Raw genomic sequence first — 18,883 nt, forward strand, 5'->3', positions numbered from 1 at the left:
TTACTAGGTGATGCCTTTGGCTGCACCTGCTGCTTCAGGTAGCATCTCCAAGCACATGCCTTGGTACCTAGAAGATTGCAATGATCTCTAATGCTTTTGTTCTCTATCTCAGTAAGGAGAAAATACCAGCAAAAATAGCTGTTTCACATACAGGAGAAATGGTAGAGCAACACAGCATCTTCCCCAGCATTACGTCATTTCTCTGTCTCGGTATGACAGACGCACAGAGCATTGATTGTCTTTCTATCCCCCGGGACATTGTGCTAGTCTACGATATTGATAACGTTGCGATGTCAGCATTTGAAGACCTGGAAATATCAAGTCACCTACGTACCTTGCCAGAAATCACTTGTGGACTAAGGGAGGAGGGATGAGAGGGAGAGAAATTCTGAGCAAATACCAGGGTCTGTCACCGCAGTGAACTTGCTAGAGGTTCAGTGGTCTAAGTCATGTCAGGATAACCCACAAAATGAAGAACAGGTCATAGCATCTTTTATCCCCTGTCACAAAAGAAGAGGCACAATGTTTGCGGGGCCTTTTTGGACTTCCCGGGTAATGCACAGCACGTTTTGGTGTGCTTCTCCAATCTGCTTACCCAGTGATGTGAAAGACTTTTCAGTTCTGAGTAGTGGCCAGAGAAAGAAAATATCCTCCAGGGTGTAGCATGTGTAATTTGGCCACTTGGCCTCAACAACACAGCAGACCTGAATGTGCTTGAGTTATCAATGGCAGATTGAGTTGCAGAGTGTAGATTGTGGCAAGCCTGGTAAGAGAATCACTGTGGAGACCGTCATTGTTTTGCATCAATCCATGACCTCTTTAGTAAGCAACTGTTACCTCTGTAAGAGATACTCCTGGCATGCTACTGAGACTTGAAAAAGACTGGACGTCACCCATGGAGCATCCAGTGACAATGATACGTTGAGCTTTCTGTCACGAACTTGGTATTATCTGAGCCACAATGCCATAAGGTTGGGTGTGGCTGGCAGCTTACCAGAAAATAGCGTGCGAACAGATCCAAGTGGGTCCTGCAGGCACAATAAATTCGTTGAGAATCTGCTCACCTTGCCCTCTCCTGCTGCATTGCTGCTCCTCCCTCAGGCCGTATCTGTGGTCATGTTTGGAGCTCCCGACCAGCCAGATCTAGTACCAGTCCCACTTGTATTAGTTCTAAACGACAGTAGAGAAGGAACATCCTCTCACTAGACAGAACATAACAGCATATTGCACTATCCCTTTTGTCTTGAGGAATTGGCAACTTGAGATAAGAATTTACAATGAGTCATGAGCAGTGTCTGGTGTTCTGGCTATATAACAAGGTACTTAGAACAAGACTGCGAGATAGTTTGGGGGAAGAGGTACTTTGAGTGACCTGTTGATCAGAAATGAGCCATGTCATTAAGGGAAGAAGAATGTGGAATGACCCAATAGAATGAACCCAATTCATGAGATGAACAGATTATGCACTCAGTCTACAGAGTGACCCCAAACTGAGTTACCCCAATACTTATTCAATGGAATATAGCTATGGTGGTGCTCATTAACCCAACTACAAAGAAGTTCCTGCTGCTGAGTCCATTTAATCTGTGTTTCCTTCCTTGGTGTGCTAAATACTTTTATTTATTTACTGTAAGTAAATTCCTTTTACTTTACTCTCCTCCATATCTACTGTTGTGCATAGGGTACGCTGATAGTGGCCGCGTTTATAATTTAATTTCTAGGCGGCAGATACTGAGACAAGATCATGATGAAATAGTGAGGACTGAGAAACATCACTCTGAGATCCTAGACTTAGAGTAGAATTCAGTAACTACAGGCTTTGAGTTTTCTCCTCTTGGGAAGAGTGTGAATGTATTTTTCATTGTAAGAGGAACAGTTGTATTATATTAAGGGGGAGACTTTCATGTGTAGAAATCTCAAAGAGTGTTTGTGAATATTGACCAATATTGGACTGTAGTATATACTTTGGCTACCTAAGATTCAAGTCTTCCTGTTTGGGAGGAATCCCTCCTCCTACCATGAAAACCAAATGAGAAAAGCCGTTTCTTTTTCTTGCTTTGGCAGCAAAGTATATAACCTAGCTCAGCCAATCAGATGACGCTGCCCAGGACTTTGAATTTTGAGGGAATGCTGTATAGATTTAGGGCAGTGAGAGTTTATTTGCAGTGACAGCATATGGTCAAGGGTCCACAAGTGTAGCAGCACGGCCAGCTGCAGCAGGGGCCTGGGTCGATGGAAGCTGGCCCAGTGGAGGTGGCAAGAAATGACCAATGGTTGTAATACCCATGGCCACAACCTAAGCAGATGGCTCGGGGGGCACATTCTTAGTGCTGTTTTTCGCTATCCAACTTCCTTTGGATTACGTCTTAGTATAAGGGCTATGGGAGGGAAGGGCAGAAGAAAGGAATTAGCATTTGCCAAGTTCCTGGTGGGTGTGAGGCACTGCCTAACCCTAACCCTAACCCTAGCCCATATCATCACCTTGTTGATTCTTTGTGTTACCCAGTATGTTTACTGTAAATTCCTTTTTCTGCAGTGCTTGGCCAGAAATGGTTTCTTTTGTAATATGGAGGCCTGGTTAGTACAAAACCATTTTTCTTCAATGCAGGAAAAGAGATGATGTTCTTTCACTGCTTCCAATAACTTCATAGTGGTCATGTTGTCCTGGTTAAGGCTCTGCCTGCCCTCTTATGCCTCGGTGCCCTTGGGAATCTCTGACTATGTAGCTATATATTTTTAGATTTTTTTGATCCTGAGGCTTAGGATATTCATTTACTTTGTCCAGTATACCCTTCCTTGACTATTACAAACCCTAAGCTGATACTGTCTGTAAATGTTTATAGAATTTTCATAATTTACAATAAGCTGGTCAGAAGTGTTTGCAAAGACTGCATTCCTTTGTTTCTTTTACCTTTTGAAGAAATGAAACTCTAAGGCAAGTAGAGAATTCTTCCCATGTTTGCTTTGAGATGAATCACACTCATACCTCATTGAAATTCCTCTTTGTTAGCCGGGCGTTGTGGCGGGCGCCTGTAGTCCCAGCTACTCGGGAGGCTGAGGCAAGAGAATCGCTTGAGCCCAGGAGTTGGAGGTTGCTGTGAGCTGTGTGAGGCCACGGCACTCTACTGAGGGCCATAAAGTGAGGCTCTGTCTCTACAAAAAAAAGAAAAAAGGAAATTCTTTGCAATTATTGGTTCATTACAGAGAGAGAAATAGGAAGTAGAATAAGTGGAAGTGAACGTATGAAAGGCAGGACATCCGCACAGGCAGCCCTCAGAGGAGTTAGCAGGGGACGGAGGGGACCCATTTCTGAGGGATGTATCATTCTAAGTAGGCGCACAAGAAATAGCTGTTTCCAGAATGCTCATGTACAATCAGAAATATTGAGTACATAGAGGACCAAAAGGTAGATATTGGCTGATTAGATAAGCACTTGAGGATGCCAAAGGATAACCAGAAGATTGTGGTGAACCAGAGATAAGAACAAATGGTATTGGCAGGTCTCCCTAAAGATATCAGCTGTGATAGTCTGATGTGTCCGTCTTCTTTATGGGAACATACGTGCCAGTGGGACTGAAATACCTGAGTCTGCTGGTCAGGGACAGCCATTTCCTGGAGAGCTTAACCATTTGCAATCTGGTGAGAAAGACAAGAAAGAGAAAAGAGCTTGGGGGAAGGTAGACCTAGACTGGAATCCCACTTCTATCATTTACTATGTGACTTTGGGAAAGCTCTTTTAAAAATGAGTCTCCTCGGCTCGGCGCCTGTGGCTCAAGCAGCTAAGGCGCCAGCCACATACACCTGAGCTGGCGGGTTCGAATCTAGCCCAGGCCCGCCAAACAACAATGACAGCTGCAACCAAAAAGTAGCTGGGCGTTGTGATGGGCACCTGTAGTCCCAGCTACTTGGGAGGCTAAGGCGGGAGAATCTCTTGAGCCCAGGAGTTGGAGGTTGCTGTGAGCTGTAATGCTACCGCACTCTACCCAGGGCGACAGCTTGAGGCTCTGTCTCAAAAAAAAAATGAGTCTCCTCATTCCAATCTATGCTGAGAGCCTACTGTGTGCCTGGCACTGGGTTTTGGGCTAGGCGCAGCGCCTAATACCCACCAGGAACTTGGCAAATGCTAATTCCTTTCTTCTGCCCTTCCCTCCCATAGCCCTTAAACTTGAAGGTCACCATTTGAGTTCTGTCTTCTCATGGCTGACCTTGAGTCCAGCTGCCTCCTGTCCCTCTTAGATTGCTCAGAGATGACACAGGACACGTTGCAGAAGATTTCCTCCTCCTGAGTCCTGATTAGGGCTTTGCCTCCAGTCTCTGGGTAGGAAACGCCAATGCGCCAAGCCAGGCAATACAGAAAGCAAGCAGGTCCACACAGCAGAGAGCCCAAGTCGGCCCTAAGCAACCAGCTTGTTGTTTCCTATTTCCTGGGCCCAGCCCTCCAAAGCAAAGGAAGCCTCCCAAGTGGAAGGTGTGCATGGCCCATCTCTTGCCACCCTAAGGGCTACTTCCTGAAGGGAAGAGAAAAAGAATGCACAGGCATCAGATGAATTGTACAATCTCTTCCCATTCTTTTCTGGGAAAGATGGAGGGGGAGAGACTTTGCTCTGTACAGCCCTGTTATGCACCTTTGGTGCTCTTAATGTCAGGAACCATCTTTCTCAAAGAGGTGGTCACAAGTCGGGGAGGAAATGTGTCTGTCATGGATGACCTTCTAGTTCATATCCATCAACCCTTTCAGGCCTCCTCCTCCTCCACCTATTTGCAGTATATCACACTATTGATATCCCCATCGCTGCTGGAAGAATCTTCCTCATTGAAGAAAGACCAAACTCCGTGTCTAGGCCTCAAGGCCTTCTGTGGCTGGGCCCAGATCTGCTTTCTCACTTCATCTGTCTCCATGTCCCCTCTTTACCATGTGCTCAGACCAAATGAGCCATTCGCTTTTCTCTAGGAACACCTGTGACTTCCCAACACCTGCCTTTGTTCATGTTGTGTTCTTCTCTAGAACTTCCCTTCCCCTCCTTCCCATGTCTAAGTCCTTTCCTGAAGTCTTCCCTGACTCCTTCAGAGCCCACTGGGGGAACTTCTTTCCTTGGTTTCTGCTAGGACTTCATTTTTCCCTCTCTTTTGATGCACCATTTTTCTGTCTTGACTTACCTCTTCTGCTAGATTGCGAGTTTTCTGGATAGCAGGAATGTTCTTCAGAAGGGTCTATTCAAGCTTTGTCCACTGTATCTAACAGAGTCTCTTGCAGGTAGTAGGCACTCTATAAATCCATGCTCTGTAATTTAAAGTATAAGTGAGTCCTAACTGCCCAGACTTCAGATACTAATTGGGTTCAAACTTTGACTTGACTTTGTTACATACATGTTGGTATACAGATGTCTGAGGCTCTTCATTATTTTCACTTGAGAACTGTTGAGTTTCTCCCTTTCTTGGGCCATGTCAAGAGACTGAAGTGAACTGTCATCACTAAGCCAGAAAAGTGAGAGTTGCGCTAGAGATTCAGAAGCAGGAATTGGGGCTGAGTATCAAAGAGGAGTGAGTCCAGGGAGGGGAAAGTGGGCATGACCAGGGATTTCTAACTGCAGAGTTGCCAAAGGCTGGGCAGGTGAGTATAGAGGTCAACATCTGTTTGTGGGAATGAGAGGTCATTGCAGGGTCCAAAGCCAACATGAGGCAGGGAATATACAAGGCGGGGTGGGTTTGGCTCAGTTGGGCCTAGGTAACTTCCTTACAGTGTTTGTGTCTGGCCCTATTGAAGTCCTAGCACTCTTCCTTCACTGACACCAATTTTCAGGTCTTGGAGTTCAGCATGTTACCTGTTTTTTCTGTACTCTTCTCTGGTAGCCAGAGAAGGAATTTTTCTCTCTCTCCTTTAATTTTATTTAAATTATTCTTGGCCAGCTTCTAGGCAAGCCCACTCCTTGGCTGCAGGGAGATGCGGGTCTCCTTAGCCATGGGTTTGGATAGCCAAATTTGACCAGTTATTCACTCCCTAGCTCTTCTTTTCTCTTCAAGTCATGTTGGTCAACAGGAAGGGGAGATGGGAATGATGCCATGGGCTACAGGTCCTTCAAAGCGTGGGTGGGCTCAGGTCTCCTGGTGAGGGCAAATATCACACAGGCTGGAGACGGAGGGTAATGGGAAGGGAACAGATGCCTCCTGACAGCTGGCAGTGAGGAGAGAGCAAAGAAACAGAATTTCCTCTGTCTGAACTAGAGTCCGGGCCACGGGCACGGCAGTGCCTGAGATTTTGACCAGAAGCAAATGGACATGGATCTGAGCTTCATGTGGGAAAACAGCTTGTCTTCCAGGGACCACAGGGGGCAGCAGCCAATGAAGGTGACCTGGCCCTGCTCTGGAGGTTGAACACCAGGTGAACCAGAGGCTGTGAAGAGAACGCAGCTGGGAGTCTGCTGGATGCTTTTAAACCTCAATGTGTCAACAATCAATTCCTCGAACTCTCTGCACACTCTGGAAAATCTGGTCTGCAGCCACCTCCTCCACACCCACTCAAGCCCTGGTCTCCTGGCAGCAGCCTGCTCTGCCCTCCTGCATCCCTCCTGCAGCCCCAAATGACTTCCAGCAACCTTGGTGACAAGAGTGTGTCCTGCTGACGGGCCTCCTGAGCATTTGCGGTGTTGTGGAGATGCATTCCTCAGCCCTTGGATACCCACCCACTCCTATACTTGGGTGTTGTTTTTACAGCCTGCTTTTCCCCTGTGGCTTCCGAGAAGTAGGTCAAGGTAGTTAACCTGCTTCCAGGGAGAAGTGCTGGGGTTCAAGTCCCCAAGCCTGGAGTCAGGAATCCTGACTTCTATTTCTGGCTTTCCCCTAATCAGCTATCTGGCAATCCTTAAGAGTTCATTTTCCCTTCAGGGTCTCCCTGGGCCTTCTCCAGGTTTCACGATTTTTTTCTGAAGCTATATCCCCTGGGGCTGTCAGCTTCATTCCTTTAAGGCCTTTGGCTGCTGGAGGCTGGTGCCAAGAGCAAGAGCTCCGCATTGGCAGGAGCTGATGAGATTAGAGGCTGCTGGGGCTCAGGGTCAGGATGCCAGACTCCTGTAACTACAGGACAGGCCCTGATGATGCGTCGTGGATACTAAAGCCCGGAATAGGAGTGAGGCTTCCTGGGTTTTATGTGGTGGCTGTAGGCGGCCACCCACTTGGAAGCATCCCTCTTCCTACAGTGCAGGAACTTCAGTCTCTGGGTCAGATGGAAACTCTGGGCCTTTCTGGGGTGCTTGTTCATGGCAGAGAGCATCATTTGAGCTGTTACAGTGAGGGACCTTGTTCAGAGTGGCCACATTAACCAAAGTGCACTTTGACCAAAGAATAATAACCTTTTCTAAGGCTTAGTTCCTCTGGCCTGACCAAACCAGTCCTGGCCTGACCCCACCTCTGGCCAGGGCCACAGGGACCTCTACTGCTGAGACCTGGGAGAGGGAGGGTGGAAATAAGGTGACCTGATTGGGTCTGAATAGTTCAAAACCCTCTCTAATCCCCACTCTGCAACCCAGGTCACAGAGGACATAAAATACAGATGAGGCAGAGGAACAAATGCAGGCAAAGGGAGGGAAGGGGGCAGAGGGCTTCAGATGGCCAAGGAATCTAAACATCACTCTGTCTAAAGTGCGGTTGTTACGCACTTATCAGGTACCCTGCTAGGCAGCATAGTGTGGCAGAAGGAAAGCGGGTCTCGGGCAGAGTGTCCTGGGCTTGTGTCTCTGCTCACCTATTTACTGGAGAGTTGTCTAACCTCTCTGGGCCTGAATTTCCCAGCTGTAAAGTAAGAATAATCGTACTTACCTTGCATAGCTTCTGAGAGTGTCACACAGGATAACCTGTAAAGCACCTGGCACAGACCTGTTGTATTTGGAGCCCTCAGTAAATGTGATTTCCTCTCTTCTTTCCTTCCTGTCATCACCATGTTTTACATTTCTGCAGGTAACATAAGAACCCATTGAAGAGAGGAATCTCAATTCTGACTCTCTCTCCTTTCCATAGTTCACCTAAATAGGTGATTCTGCTTAGCGTTTCTTCATGGGCACACTATTCTGGAGGTCGGGACCCTGGAGCTCTGCTCTTCTGTTTTTAAGTGTGAGCCAAAAAATTGTGTTCCCTCCAAGGCTTGGTTTCCCCATCTATAACAGCACTCTGATGGACGTCCACGGCACCATTCCCTTCATACGTGTGGGCCAGACATCTTGACTGAAACCCAGGGAAGCTGAGGATCAGCCAGGACACACAGAGGCCAGGAACAGTGTCAGCTGCCGAGCCCTTGGAGCGCACAGAATAGGTGCCTATAGTCAGGGTTCTCACAGGCAATTCAGTGGGTTGGAGAAGCTTGTATGTGGAGGGTCTCAGCCCTCTGTCAAAAGCTCCCCGGCCAAAGGGTATAGGCTGGTCCAAGTGACCCTGCCCCTTTTTCCTTAGGAGCCACACGCTGGTCAGGTCTATATAAGACTACATATTGGTAGCGTGGGGGGAGGCCTACTGTAGGCCTGGCTGAGTCGTGGGGATCCAGAAGCACCCTCCAAAGGATGGCAGTAACTAAAGTTGCCAGATGAAACACATTTAAATCTGGGTTTCAGAAAACAAAAACTTTCTTTTGGTGTAAGTATGTCTCAAATGCTGCATGGAGCATACATGGGAAATTATTCCTTATTTATCTGAAATTCAGACTACATTGAACTTCTTGTGTTTTTAGTTGCTAAATCTGTCGACCCTAGAGCTGACACAAAGGCTCTGCCCAGCCAGGTGGGATGGCATGCTGCATTTCCTGCACTTTCTACCCTCTACCATCTCCAAACTTGGGAAATTTCGGTCCCTCTGGCTGGAATTGTTTGTGTCATTCCCACATTTAGAAATTCTGCCCATTCTTAAAGGCTACTGAGTGGGGTTTTTTTTCCAGGAAACTCTTCCCTGCTCCTTGTATGTGCCTAAATCAGTATTAGAAGATTTCCTTACAATTTTTGCATGTCTCCCCCCTCTCTAGTACCATCCAGTGTCTGGTATATATGGAGAGTGATCAATAAAAATAATGAATTAAACTATCAGCCTTCTGAGTTATCTAAATAGAGGTCCGTGTTTCTCATGTGGAATTGACCGTGTTCTTCCTTGTCCTGTAATGTTTTTTATCAGTATTCTTCTGATGCTCCCTGTGAGATATTTCACTCCTTGAAGACAATTTCTACATTTCCCTCTGAGCTGAACATACCAGTGTTTCATGAGTCTGAAAAAAATTGTAGGAAGAGAGCACCTCTAGGTGCCCAGATGAAGCTAGACTCTAGATTCTCCATTCTGCTCTGCCTCAAGTCTGACTCTCAGCAGATCTCAAAGCCACATAGCCTGTTCCGGGGAATGAAGAACAGAGACAGCGCTTCTTTGCAAGTTGCCTGATGGTTCCTCTGGGAACCATCCCAGAATTTCCTGTAGTTGGCAGGAAAGTTAAAGAGTTAAAGAAATGGGAACAAAACCTGGGACCAGCAAGGGAAATGGAGAGGGTGAGGCCAGGGACAAATAAGAAACATGGGTTTGGGATACAGCAAAGAGAGCACTGTTTCAGGAGTCCAGCAACCTGACAACCTGAATTCTCTCTCTGACTCTGGCCTTCCCTTGGGCCATGAGGAAGGAAGAAAAGATATGTGAATGCCCACTGTGTACTTTCCTGTAGTTTTTATTCCTAACGGTTCTGCAGGAAGCTGAGGTTCAGAGGGGGTGGGTGACTGGCCTACAGACACACAGCCTTGTGTGTTGAGGAAGTAGAACACAATTTAACCTCTCAAGGTTATATGACATCAAATGCAGAGCATTAGACCGTCTTTAAGGTCCCTGCCTCTCTGAACTCTCCTACTTCTAATAGAAGAATATTTCTACTAGTAAGGAAAAATATCAGTATGGGGCAAGAAACTAAGGAATAGATACGATAAGTCAAGGGAAATGCGTGAGCTGTGGAGAAGGTTGGGCAAGAAGCGGTAGGGAAGTCCTGAGGTAAGCTAGGAGAGATCTTCAGGCGTTGGCAGGAGCCTTCTGTCCCTCTGCGTCTGTTTCTCATCGGGTCGAGGCAAGTGGAGAGCTGGAATGCATTTCGGCCTGGGGCACAGGTGGAGAGGCCTGGCGGCAAAGCTTGCGAATTACACCTATAATTTGGGAGGGGAAAAGCAAGCGGACTTCCTGCAGCACTTGGGGGCTGGGAGTTGGGGGCGTTTCCTGCGTACCTAGCCCGGGAAGGACGCTCTTCGGTACCATGTACCTGACCAAAGAGTGGCTGAGAGGATTGCAGCTGAGGGCTGGAGGGCTTCAATAGAGAATGGGGTTTAGGGAGGGGAGCCACGGGAGGGCAGAGATTGTTCCCCAATTCCTAGTCCTTGCGTCCCCCGCTCAGCAGACTCAGACTGGACAAAGTCAAGGAAGGGTACACCTGCAGCTTCAGTTCCCCTGCTGACCTCGGGGCCTGCAGATCGGGGCCTGTGAGCAGGGAGATCCGGTGGGTGCCCCTCTGGTGAACGATGCACCCCAGACGACGCCTTGGGGGTTGGGAGTTTCGCTGGGGGCTGGAGCGGGGCGGGGCGCTCGGAGCGGCCGCGCGTTGGCCGCGCGGGGAGGGCGGGGCGCCAGATTAGCATATCCCCGCCCCTGCCCGCAGCCCGCCGGGGAGCCCGAGCTCAGGCGGCCGCAGGCAGCCGGCGCTGAATGGGCTCGCGGCACCCGGCTCCGTCCCGCCCGCGGCCGGCCCCAGCCCCTGCTCCCGCCCCGCCCGGCCCCCCGCCGGCTGCCGCCAGCCCCCGCCCCGGCTGTGAATGAAAGACAGGCGCCGCCGGGGGCTGGCTGGAAACGACGCGGCGACGCCGGCCTCCGGGAGGCGCGCGCCCTGCCGAGATGTACGGTAAGGAGGGCTCCGCGCCCGGGCTCCGGCCCGCGGGGCCGACTCCGCAAACTTCCAGGGCGCGGACCATTGTCCGCCTGCGTGGCCCCGGCGTGGGGCGAGGGCGCCGGCTCGGAGCCCGGCTGGGCTGTTTCGGCCGCTCTGTGAGGGCGCGTCTGTGCCGAGAGGACAAAGATGCCCGGAGCCCGGGGGCCCTGGGATCCTCCTTCGGCCCGTCGTGTGCAGGCGCTGGGAGCGGTGGGCGGTGGTCCGTCGGGGGCCGGGGACCCTGGGGGAAGCCGATCTCCCATGGAGCCGAGCAGACGGGGAGTGTCGTGTGACTACATTTGCAGAATTGACAAAAGCGGTTTGTGCTGGGGAGTTTTATGCGGGAAGCTGGTCTAGGGCAGAGGGCAGACGCTCGCTGCCGGCCTTGTGCCCGGCTCCGAGGATGCGGGAGGCGGCGGCAGCCGTGCATAGGGCGGGAGAGCGAGCTGGTGCCAGCAGCCTCATCTCGCCTCCCTGGATGGACCTGGCCTCTGCCTGCCTCTACCGCCTGGCCAGGGGATCCAGGTTCCCTAACTTCCAGATTTGCTCTCCGCAATGATGGAGGGAGGAGCCGCTGCTGAGAGGGCGCAGCTGGGCTCTGACCTCTCTCCCCCTAGTCCGCAGCCATCCCCTCAGTTGCTGTGCAACAGTTAGCCAGACAGACCCTCAGGATGCACTGCTCTGCTTGATAATTTGCCAGGAATTCTGGTTTTGCAGGTGGTGTGGGTGAAAACAAAGCAAAACAAAACAACACGTTGCCCAGTGGAGTACTGGAGACCCAGACCAGTCCAGGAATGGACTGCATTACCCAGCCCCCAGTCTCTCTAAGGACTTACGTGTGGTCCCAATGGACACGAGTCCATTATAACCCAGGCCTCTGGCAGCTATTCTAGGGACGGCCAAAATTGGAGCTGTGCTCGACTCACACCCCCACTGTGAGGTAGGGGGCTCAGCCTGCACCTGAGGGATGAGTGTCTGGAGAAGAGCAAATTCCCAATTTAACCCATCACTAAGGCTGCTCAGCTGCCTCACTCTGCGAACAGACTGTGAGTCACAAAGTTTGCTGGAGGCAGAGGAAACTGAGAGTGTGATGGAAAGATTCAGCAATTGGTGGGCCTCCCTATTTAGAAAGAGAGAGCAAGGGACTCAACTTTTTAACCTGTCTCCTTCCCTGCCCGGTTGACCATACATCAGCATTTCCCATTCAGGGTGAGACATCAGCAGGTCCCCTTGGCAAGTATTATTTCTCTTGGAAGGACCAGGTGGGTGGGGGAAGGGGACGGAGACTTCAGGCTGTGCTGCTGTCCGGTGCAGACTCTGGGGAGAGGTAACAAGGTGCCTATGCTTTATAAGCTGGGAGGTTGTGAGGTTTCCAGAAGAGAGCTATATATATATATAAGAGAGCTATATATATATATATATATATATATATATATATATATATATATATTTTAACTGTTTTTCCCTCTATTCTTTTCTGCAGAGGGAGCAGTCTGAAGCTGCAGATCTTTTGACAAAAGCATGTGACTGCAGGGGGACCCGCAGTGGGGAAGGAGTTAGGACAGGCTCATCAGAATGGGGCAGAACTGGGAACCCTGGTTCTGCCAGGCCCTCTCATTGCATTTAGACTGAGATAATTCGCTAACCTCTGAGATGCTGAGAGCTGAGGGTCCCAGCCTGCTTCCATTCTATGAAGCAAGACAAGCAAGAGCCAGATAGTACAGAAAGGTGAACTGGGAGGCCAACATATCTGGGTGCTATTTTTGGATATACCACAGATTTTCATTTCTCTTTTATGTTTTTATTTCCCCAGATGCAAACAGATGGTACTTACCCTGAATGATTCATAGAAAGATTATAATGAAGGAATCCTCTGGGCAGGTGCCTGCAGCAAAGGAAAGTCACAGGAGTGCTAGGTGGGAGATTAGTACTGAGGGCACCCAGCCTTGTCTTAGGAGGTGTGAGAGGGAGCCCACTCTCCCTGAAGATGTTAGGATGTTCTTGACTTTTATGAAAAGAAGGGTCTGTGGGATACTTAAAATCATTCTTTGCCCAGAAGTCAATGGAGTGGTGGAAAAAACGTGAGTAGGGAAGTAGGCCTGGGATCACAGACATGTTATAATTATTCTTAGTTTCCCCTCATTTTCCAAGAGATCTGTCTAATGTGAGTAGGGAGGTGGGCATAGGATCATAGACTTCTTATAATTGTCCTTGTTTTCCCTCATTTTCCAACAGATTTGTCTAAGATGACAGAGTTAGAGGGAATAGGGCAAAATGAAGACTGGGGGCTCCTGACATGGCGCTTCCCAGCCCTCTACTCATCACTCATCCCAATGCCTCAGGTGAACCCTCATTAGGAAAACATTACCAGGGGGGTTATTAATTAATAGTCAGTGACCACTGCACCTCCACCCCCATGAAGCTGGAAGTCCAGGAAGAGCTTTAGGTGAAGGTCCCTTGTCCATGCAGCTTGGTGACTTGATCTGTTATGAGTCCGTATACTCTGCCTCTGTCTTCCCGCCTTATCAGCTGAGGACAGTCCTCCCCTCCCCTCTGCTCCCTTCCTTACCTTACCTCTGCCCTCCACAGCTCAGACTTCTTCCTTCTACCTGTGGGAGGCTGAGCTCCTTGGCTTTTCCAGAGGGCACAGTGCTATCTGGGAGAGAAAGACTCTTAGATCTAGGGTCAGCCTGTCTCAAACCAAGAGCCATGTCACAGCTGTGTGACCTTAGGCATCTCTGAGAATTAAATCTCTGTGTAAGATGGTGAAAGCCCTTCTACCGCCCAGGTCTGTCATGAGGCTCAAAGCCAGGCAATGTTGTGATGACCCATCACTAGGGGTTCTGTGCTTACAAGACAGGTTGCTCGAGAGCTGGTCCCCTAGGTCCTCGTAGGCTTTTACTCTGTTGTCTCCTCTCTGCCAGCGCCTGCACCTGCCATTTATATCCTATTCCACTGATACATACAGATCACCTCGTTTTGCCAGCCGCCAAGCCTGTGAACTACATCTCTCTTTTCCTTCACCAAACTCCCCCCTGCTGTCTCCTCACTACTCAGTCATTCCTAAATCTCAGCCCCTTTCTGATATTGGCTCTCCAAGAGGACACAGCGACTTCCCACAATCTTGTGTGGGAATCCTAGGAACATGGATTGACAAGGGACGTGGGAAAATGAAAGTACTTTTTATTGGAGTGGGAAGATGATTGGCAAATTCTCTGCAAAATTAGATTCCTATTCGGTTTCCTTTTTGTTAGAATTATGTAATGAAGAGTTTCCCTGTTCTTCTCACCTGGGCTGGAGCCATCGGCCTTGCCCAAGAGCATCCAGTTTACCCACTGAGGTGACACAGCACTCTGAGAAATGGTGCCCTCCAGAATTAGAGCAGCCAGCCATGAAGAATGATGGGAAAGGATCACCCCAGCCACAGTCTGTGCACCCTGATCCCACTGAAACAAAAGATGTTCTAAAGATTCCCCCTCACCCCTGAGCGCTGCTCGTCCTCTGCACATATCCTTCAGCTTTGGGATTGAGAATATGGACTATCAGGAAATAGCAGTGGTGCACAATGTTTTGGACATGTGCTTGACAGAGCATCCTACTTGATGGGTGAGACTTTTGTGAGTGAAGTGGAGAAACTACAGGACCAGGCAGGCTGCAAAAGCTCACCTCTGCAGAACTCTCCAGAGACAGCTGCCCCATAAGCATCTGTCACAGCACAACATGTGCACACACACATGCTCTGAGCTCTCCCCCAAATCTTGAGGCTTCTGCAGCCCCATGGTGCTGTGTGCTTGTGTATGTGGGGGCTGCGTGGCCTGCCCTCTCTCACGCCCCCTGCCCTAGCTCCTTTATTCCCTATACCAGGGGGCCTGGGTGAGCAGAGCCTTTTTCTCTCTTGCTGCCCACAGCTCAGTGGATTCAAGTGGCTGAAGTGTTCTTCTTGCACATAAATAAAAAGTTTATATCATCTTACAGGAAATCTGGAGAAGGGAGGAGGAAAAAAAATCACCCACAATTCTGCCCACTAACACCAACCTTTTTTATTACAATATAAATTACTGGTGTGATTTTGAGCTCACCTCTTTTTGCCCTTTTCTTTCTCTTTCTTTTCAATCCTGGCTTTGGGGAGCACCAAGATCCCCACAGCTTGGATGTGAACCCCAACTCTGCTATGTGGGTAACCTTAGACCTGAGTATTTCTGAGCCCCTTTCTTGGCTCTAAAAAGATAATGATAGTGTCCACCTTATAGTAGACAATTAGGTTAAAAGAGCTGCTCCTACCTTCCTCCCTCCTTTCAACTCTCTCTTCTCTGTTTCTTGGGGTTTTTTTTCTTTATAAAAGCAAAAATAAAGCAACAACATAAAACTTACATTCTGTGAGATTAAGACCAGTGTCGGTGATACTGTTCCTTATATTAAACAAAGGAAAACTCCAATTTAAAAAATTCAATCCTTCTAGAAAATCTGCAAAATACTGTAAACTATAAACAAATATAATGACTTCTACTGTTTTAATATCTTTCCTTCCTTGCATTTGTTTATAAATCATTTATAAAATTTATAATCATTTATAAAATCATCCATTTTATATAATTTTGTATTCTATTTTTTAATTAGCATTTTATTTATTTATTTATATTTATTTATTTTTGAGACAGAATCTCAAGCTGTCGCCCTGGATAGAGTGTCCTGGCATCACAGCTCACAGCAACCTCTAACTCTTGGGCTTAAGCAATTCTCTTGCATCAGCCTCCCAAGTAGCTAGGACTACAGGCGCCCGCCACAATGCCCAGCTCTTTTTTGTTGCAGTTGTCACTGCTATTTTAGCTGGTTGGGGCTGGGTTTGAACCCACCGGCTCCTTGAAATAGCATTAAAAAAATTTTTTTTAATTAGCTTTAGAATATAAGCATGCACCTCAAGTTAATAAAAACTCCCTGGCTATTATTTTTAATGGTTATATAACAGTCCACTGAATGGATGTCTAATTTCCTAAGAGTACATTCAGGGGTACTCATAAAGTTTCTGTATTTTAGCCATTGGAGAAGTAACTGGTGCTTAACGCTTTCTCTAAACTTTGGAATTTTCCCCTGAATTTTTTTCCCTATGCTGTAGCCTTCCAAATGAATTGATCAAGGTATATAAACATTTTGAAGAACTATGAAGTATTGTCAAATTGCCTTCGATTTGTGTTGATTACAGTTCCACTAGCAGCTAGGAGAGTATATAGCTCCCTCTACTCTCAAGAGAGTTAAATATTGAGATTTTTTTTCTCTAATTTTTGCTAATTTAAAAGAAAATGTATATCACTTTTAACTTACGTTGTTTATTATTAGTGAAGCTAAATGCTTTGTTTTTAACCATTTGTATTTTAGTAACTTGCCATGGGCGTGTGAGTGCTCTATTAGTTGAAGATATTGAGTATTTGCTTGTTTGCTTTATGCTCTGTGTTTTGAAAAAAAGTAGACACAAGCTATTACATATTTGTGGAGTACCAGCTACGTGTGCTAATACATAGGGCTCCACAAGGATACAAAAACGTACGAAGGTCCTTTCCATCCAAAAGATTAGAATTTAATCTTGGGCATACAAGTTGTAAAACATGCAAAAAATTAAATGAGATAGTTGTTGCAGCCGCAGGTGGTGGAGTGAAGGCTGAGAAAGCTTTGAACTATGGGTTACTGTGCATCTGCAGTGGAAGATGTTGGCTGCTTTAAAAAGAACCTGCGCCTGGGTGTGCATGCAGACGTGCCTGCGTGCAGACGTGTGTGCACAACACACACCAGAAAGAGGAGGGATAAAGCCAATTGTATCTTTAAAAAAAAATTTTCCACGGTTCATAAATGTGGGTTATATAAGCAGATATAAAAAAAAAACAGTTGATTTTAAAATAGATACTAAATTACCTACAGCTATAAATTTATTATAATCTAACTTGTTCTAAAGATGATTTGGGGCATATGTTTTATACACACACATACCACAACAAATAGAGAGATTAAAGCTAAGAAAATCTTAAACAGAAAAAAAAGTCAAGAATAATCTTATTTCAGAAAAATAATACGTACAAGTGGGTCCTATTGCAAATTCAGTTTTGAGCTTCCTGTAGGCCGAAATTAAGAGAGGTGAGAGCCATTATTCATTGGCATCATTTTAGAGCCAAAATGTTTCTAATGCAATTGCCTGGGACAAATATTGCTTTTTGAGATGCTAAGACCTGAGAGGAGTTCATCCTGAAAGAGGCAATATTTCAGAAACCTTGTTCTAAATTAGATATTTCTTTTGAAAATGCAGTCACCTGAATCTGTTCTATATCCATTTGTAGGGTATTATGATTAGTTTAAATGTGAGTTTGCAGAGTTTAGTAAATGATTCCCCACAGTGAAATCGCCCCTGGTCCTGCCCCTGGTTCACCTTTGCCATAAGGTGAACTCACTGAGGGTCTTGGCTCCTTTGCAGCCATGGATGTTATTTCTTTTTGGATGGGTGATGTGGTCTGAGAGTCCATCCCCCGAGAAGCTGTCCCTGCCTTCACAGGAGTCCATCTGGGTGCTCTAATTTATGTACCTTGTTTTAATTCACTGCATGGCCATTCATCACTATCTAACATTTCTTTTGTCTGTTTCCCCCAGTGGACTATAAGGTCCTTGAAATCAGGGAACTCATCTCTCTTGTTCTCTCTGCAACTTTAGGGCCGAGAACACAGCCTGATACGGATACGCAGTAGGTGCTCAAAAACCTGTTGAATAAATGGATCCTGAGCTAGATGTTATCTTTTTAATTTGCTTCTTTGTAACTTCTTACCCTCTATACATTCCAGCCTCAGATATATTCTGAATAATGGTACAATTACTGTTACTGTACCTTCCATTCTCATTCTCGGGGCACATGCCCAGAACATCCTAACCAATTTAACGTCCCCCAAACACTGTGAGGAAGGATTATTTTTCCCACTTTAGAAATGAGAAAAACCGAGGTGTTGAGAGTTTTAATAACTTGCCTATGGCCACACAGTTATGTGAGAAGGCTGGGATTTGATTCTAGGCATTCTAGCTCCAGAGCATGAAAAACAAGGAAGCCTGGGCATATATTTCAGAGACAGACAGACAGACAGGCAGACAGAACAGATTAGGGCTGTCACAGGGCTGAGTCACACACATGCCTGGATTGGCAGTGTTCTTAAAGATGTGTTCCATGGTCAGTGTATGGCCTAGACAAGAGCAGCGTCCAGGAAATCTATGGCAGGAGGAGCTTCTGCTTCTGTGATAGTTTGGCTATGAATTAAAACTCCTTGCCTATGTTTTCAGGGCCCGGTGGTCTGAATGCAGCAACTGCTGCCTCTAAGGGGTAGAGTTGGGACTGGGCTGTATGGTGCAGGCCCTGTTCGGAGCGCATCTCTCATGCTTCAACAGTGAAGCTGTGTTGCATATGGGCCAGATTGGAACTGAGGGAGGGATGATGGTTCAAGTACCTGGTGACCATCTTTAAGCCATAGGTCTCTGGGCAGTTGGTTCGTCTTTCTATGAGCCCATTCTTTCCCCCAGAAAGGGGATAAATAGTCTGCCTCACTCACGAGGGTATAGTGAGGGGGTCAAATGACATGATGTCTCTCTCTGTGTACTTAGATTGCAGAATATTGCACCTAGCAAAGGTAATATTATTGCTGTCTAAGCAGTTCTTATGGATGCTTCTGAGACATAGCTATACCCTTTCCAGAAACTGACAATCCCTGCATATAAAGATGGATGTGTCATATTTAGACTATGTATGTTAAAATCCTTAGACAGAAGAGTCTTCTAGTAAGAATGTAAAAATAGAAGGCTCCTGCAATACTGGTAAGCCTGCCTCAGTGAGGTCTGACCACCAGACTGGTCTTCTGAGAAGGGACAGTCATGACACTGATTACCTTGCACACTTCCTTGTCTCCCAGAAGGCCACCCACAGATCAGTGGTCCATGACTGTGTAC

The 18,883-nt window shown here is 47.3% G+C and overlaps 1 protein-coding gene across 1 annotated transcript in view; it reads left to right on the forward strand.

Moving 5' to 3' along the window:
- Positions 1-10,718: 10,718 nt before the first annotated feature.
- The window catches only part of EFR3B (EFR3 homolog B), a 99,883-nt gene continuing 91,718 nt past the window's right edge, over positions 10,719-18,883 (forward strand). Inside the window, exon 1 of the mRNA XM_053589468.1 lies at positions 10,719-10,891. Within this exon, the coding sequence (XP_053445443.1) occupies positions 10,885-10,891 (7 nt within the window). The 5' untranslated portion in view covers positions 10,719-10,884. The remainder of the gene's footprint in view (positions 10,892-18,883) is intronic.

This window comes from Nycticebus coucang, chromosome 4 (genome assembly GCF_027406575.1).
Source record: "Nycticebus coucang isolate mNycCou1 chromosome 4, mNycCou1.pri, whole genome shotgun sequence".
Taxonomy (NCBI): domain Eukaryota; kingdom Metazoa; phylum Chordata; class Mammalia; order Primates; family Lorisidae; genus Nycticebus; species Nycticebus coucang.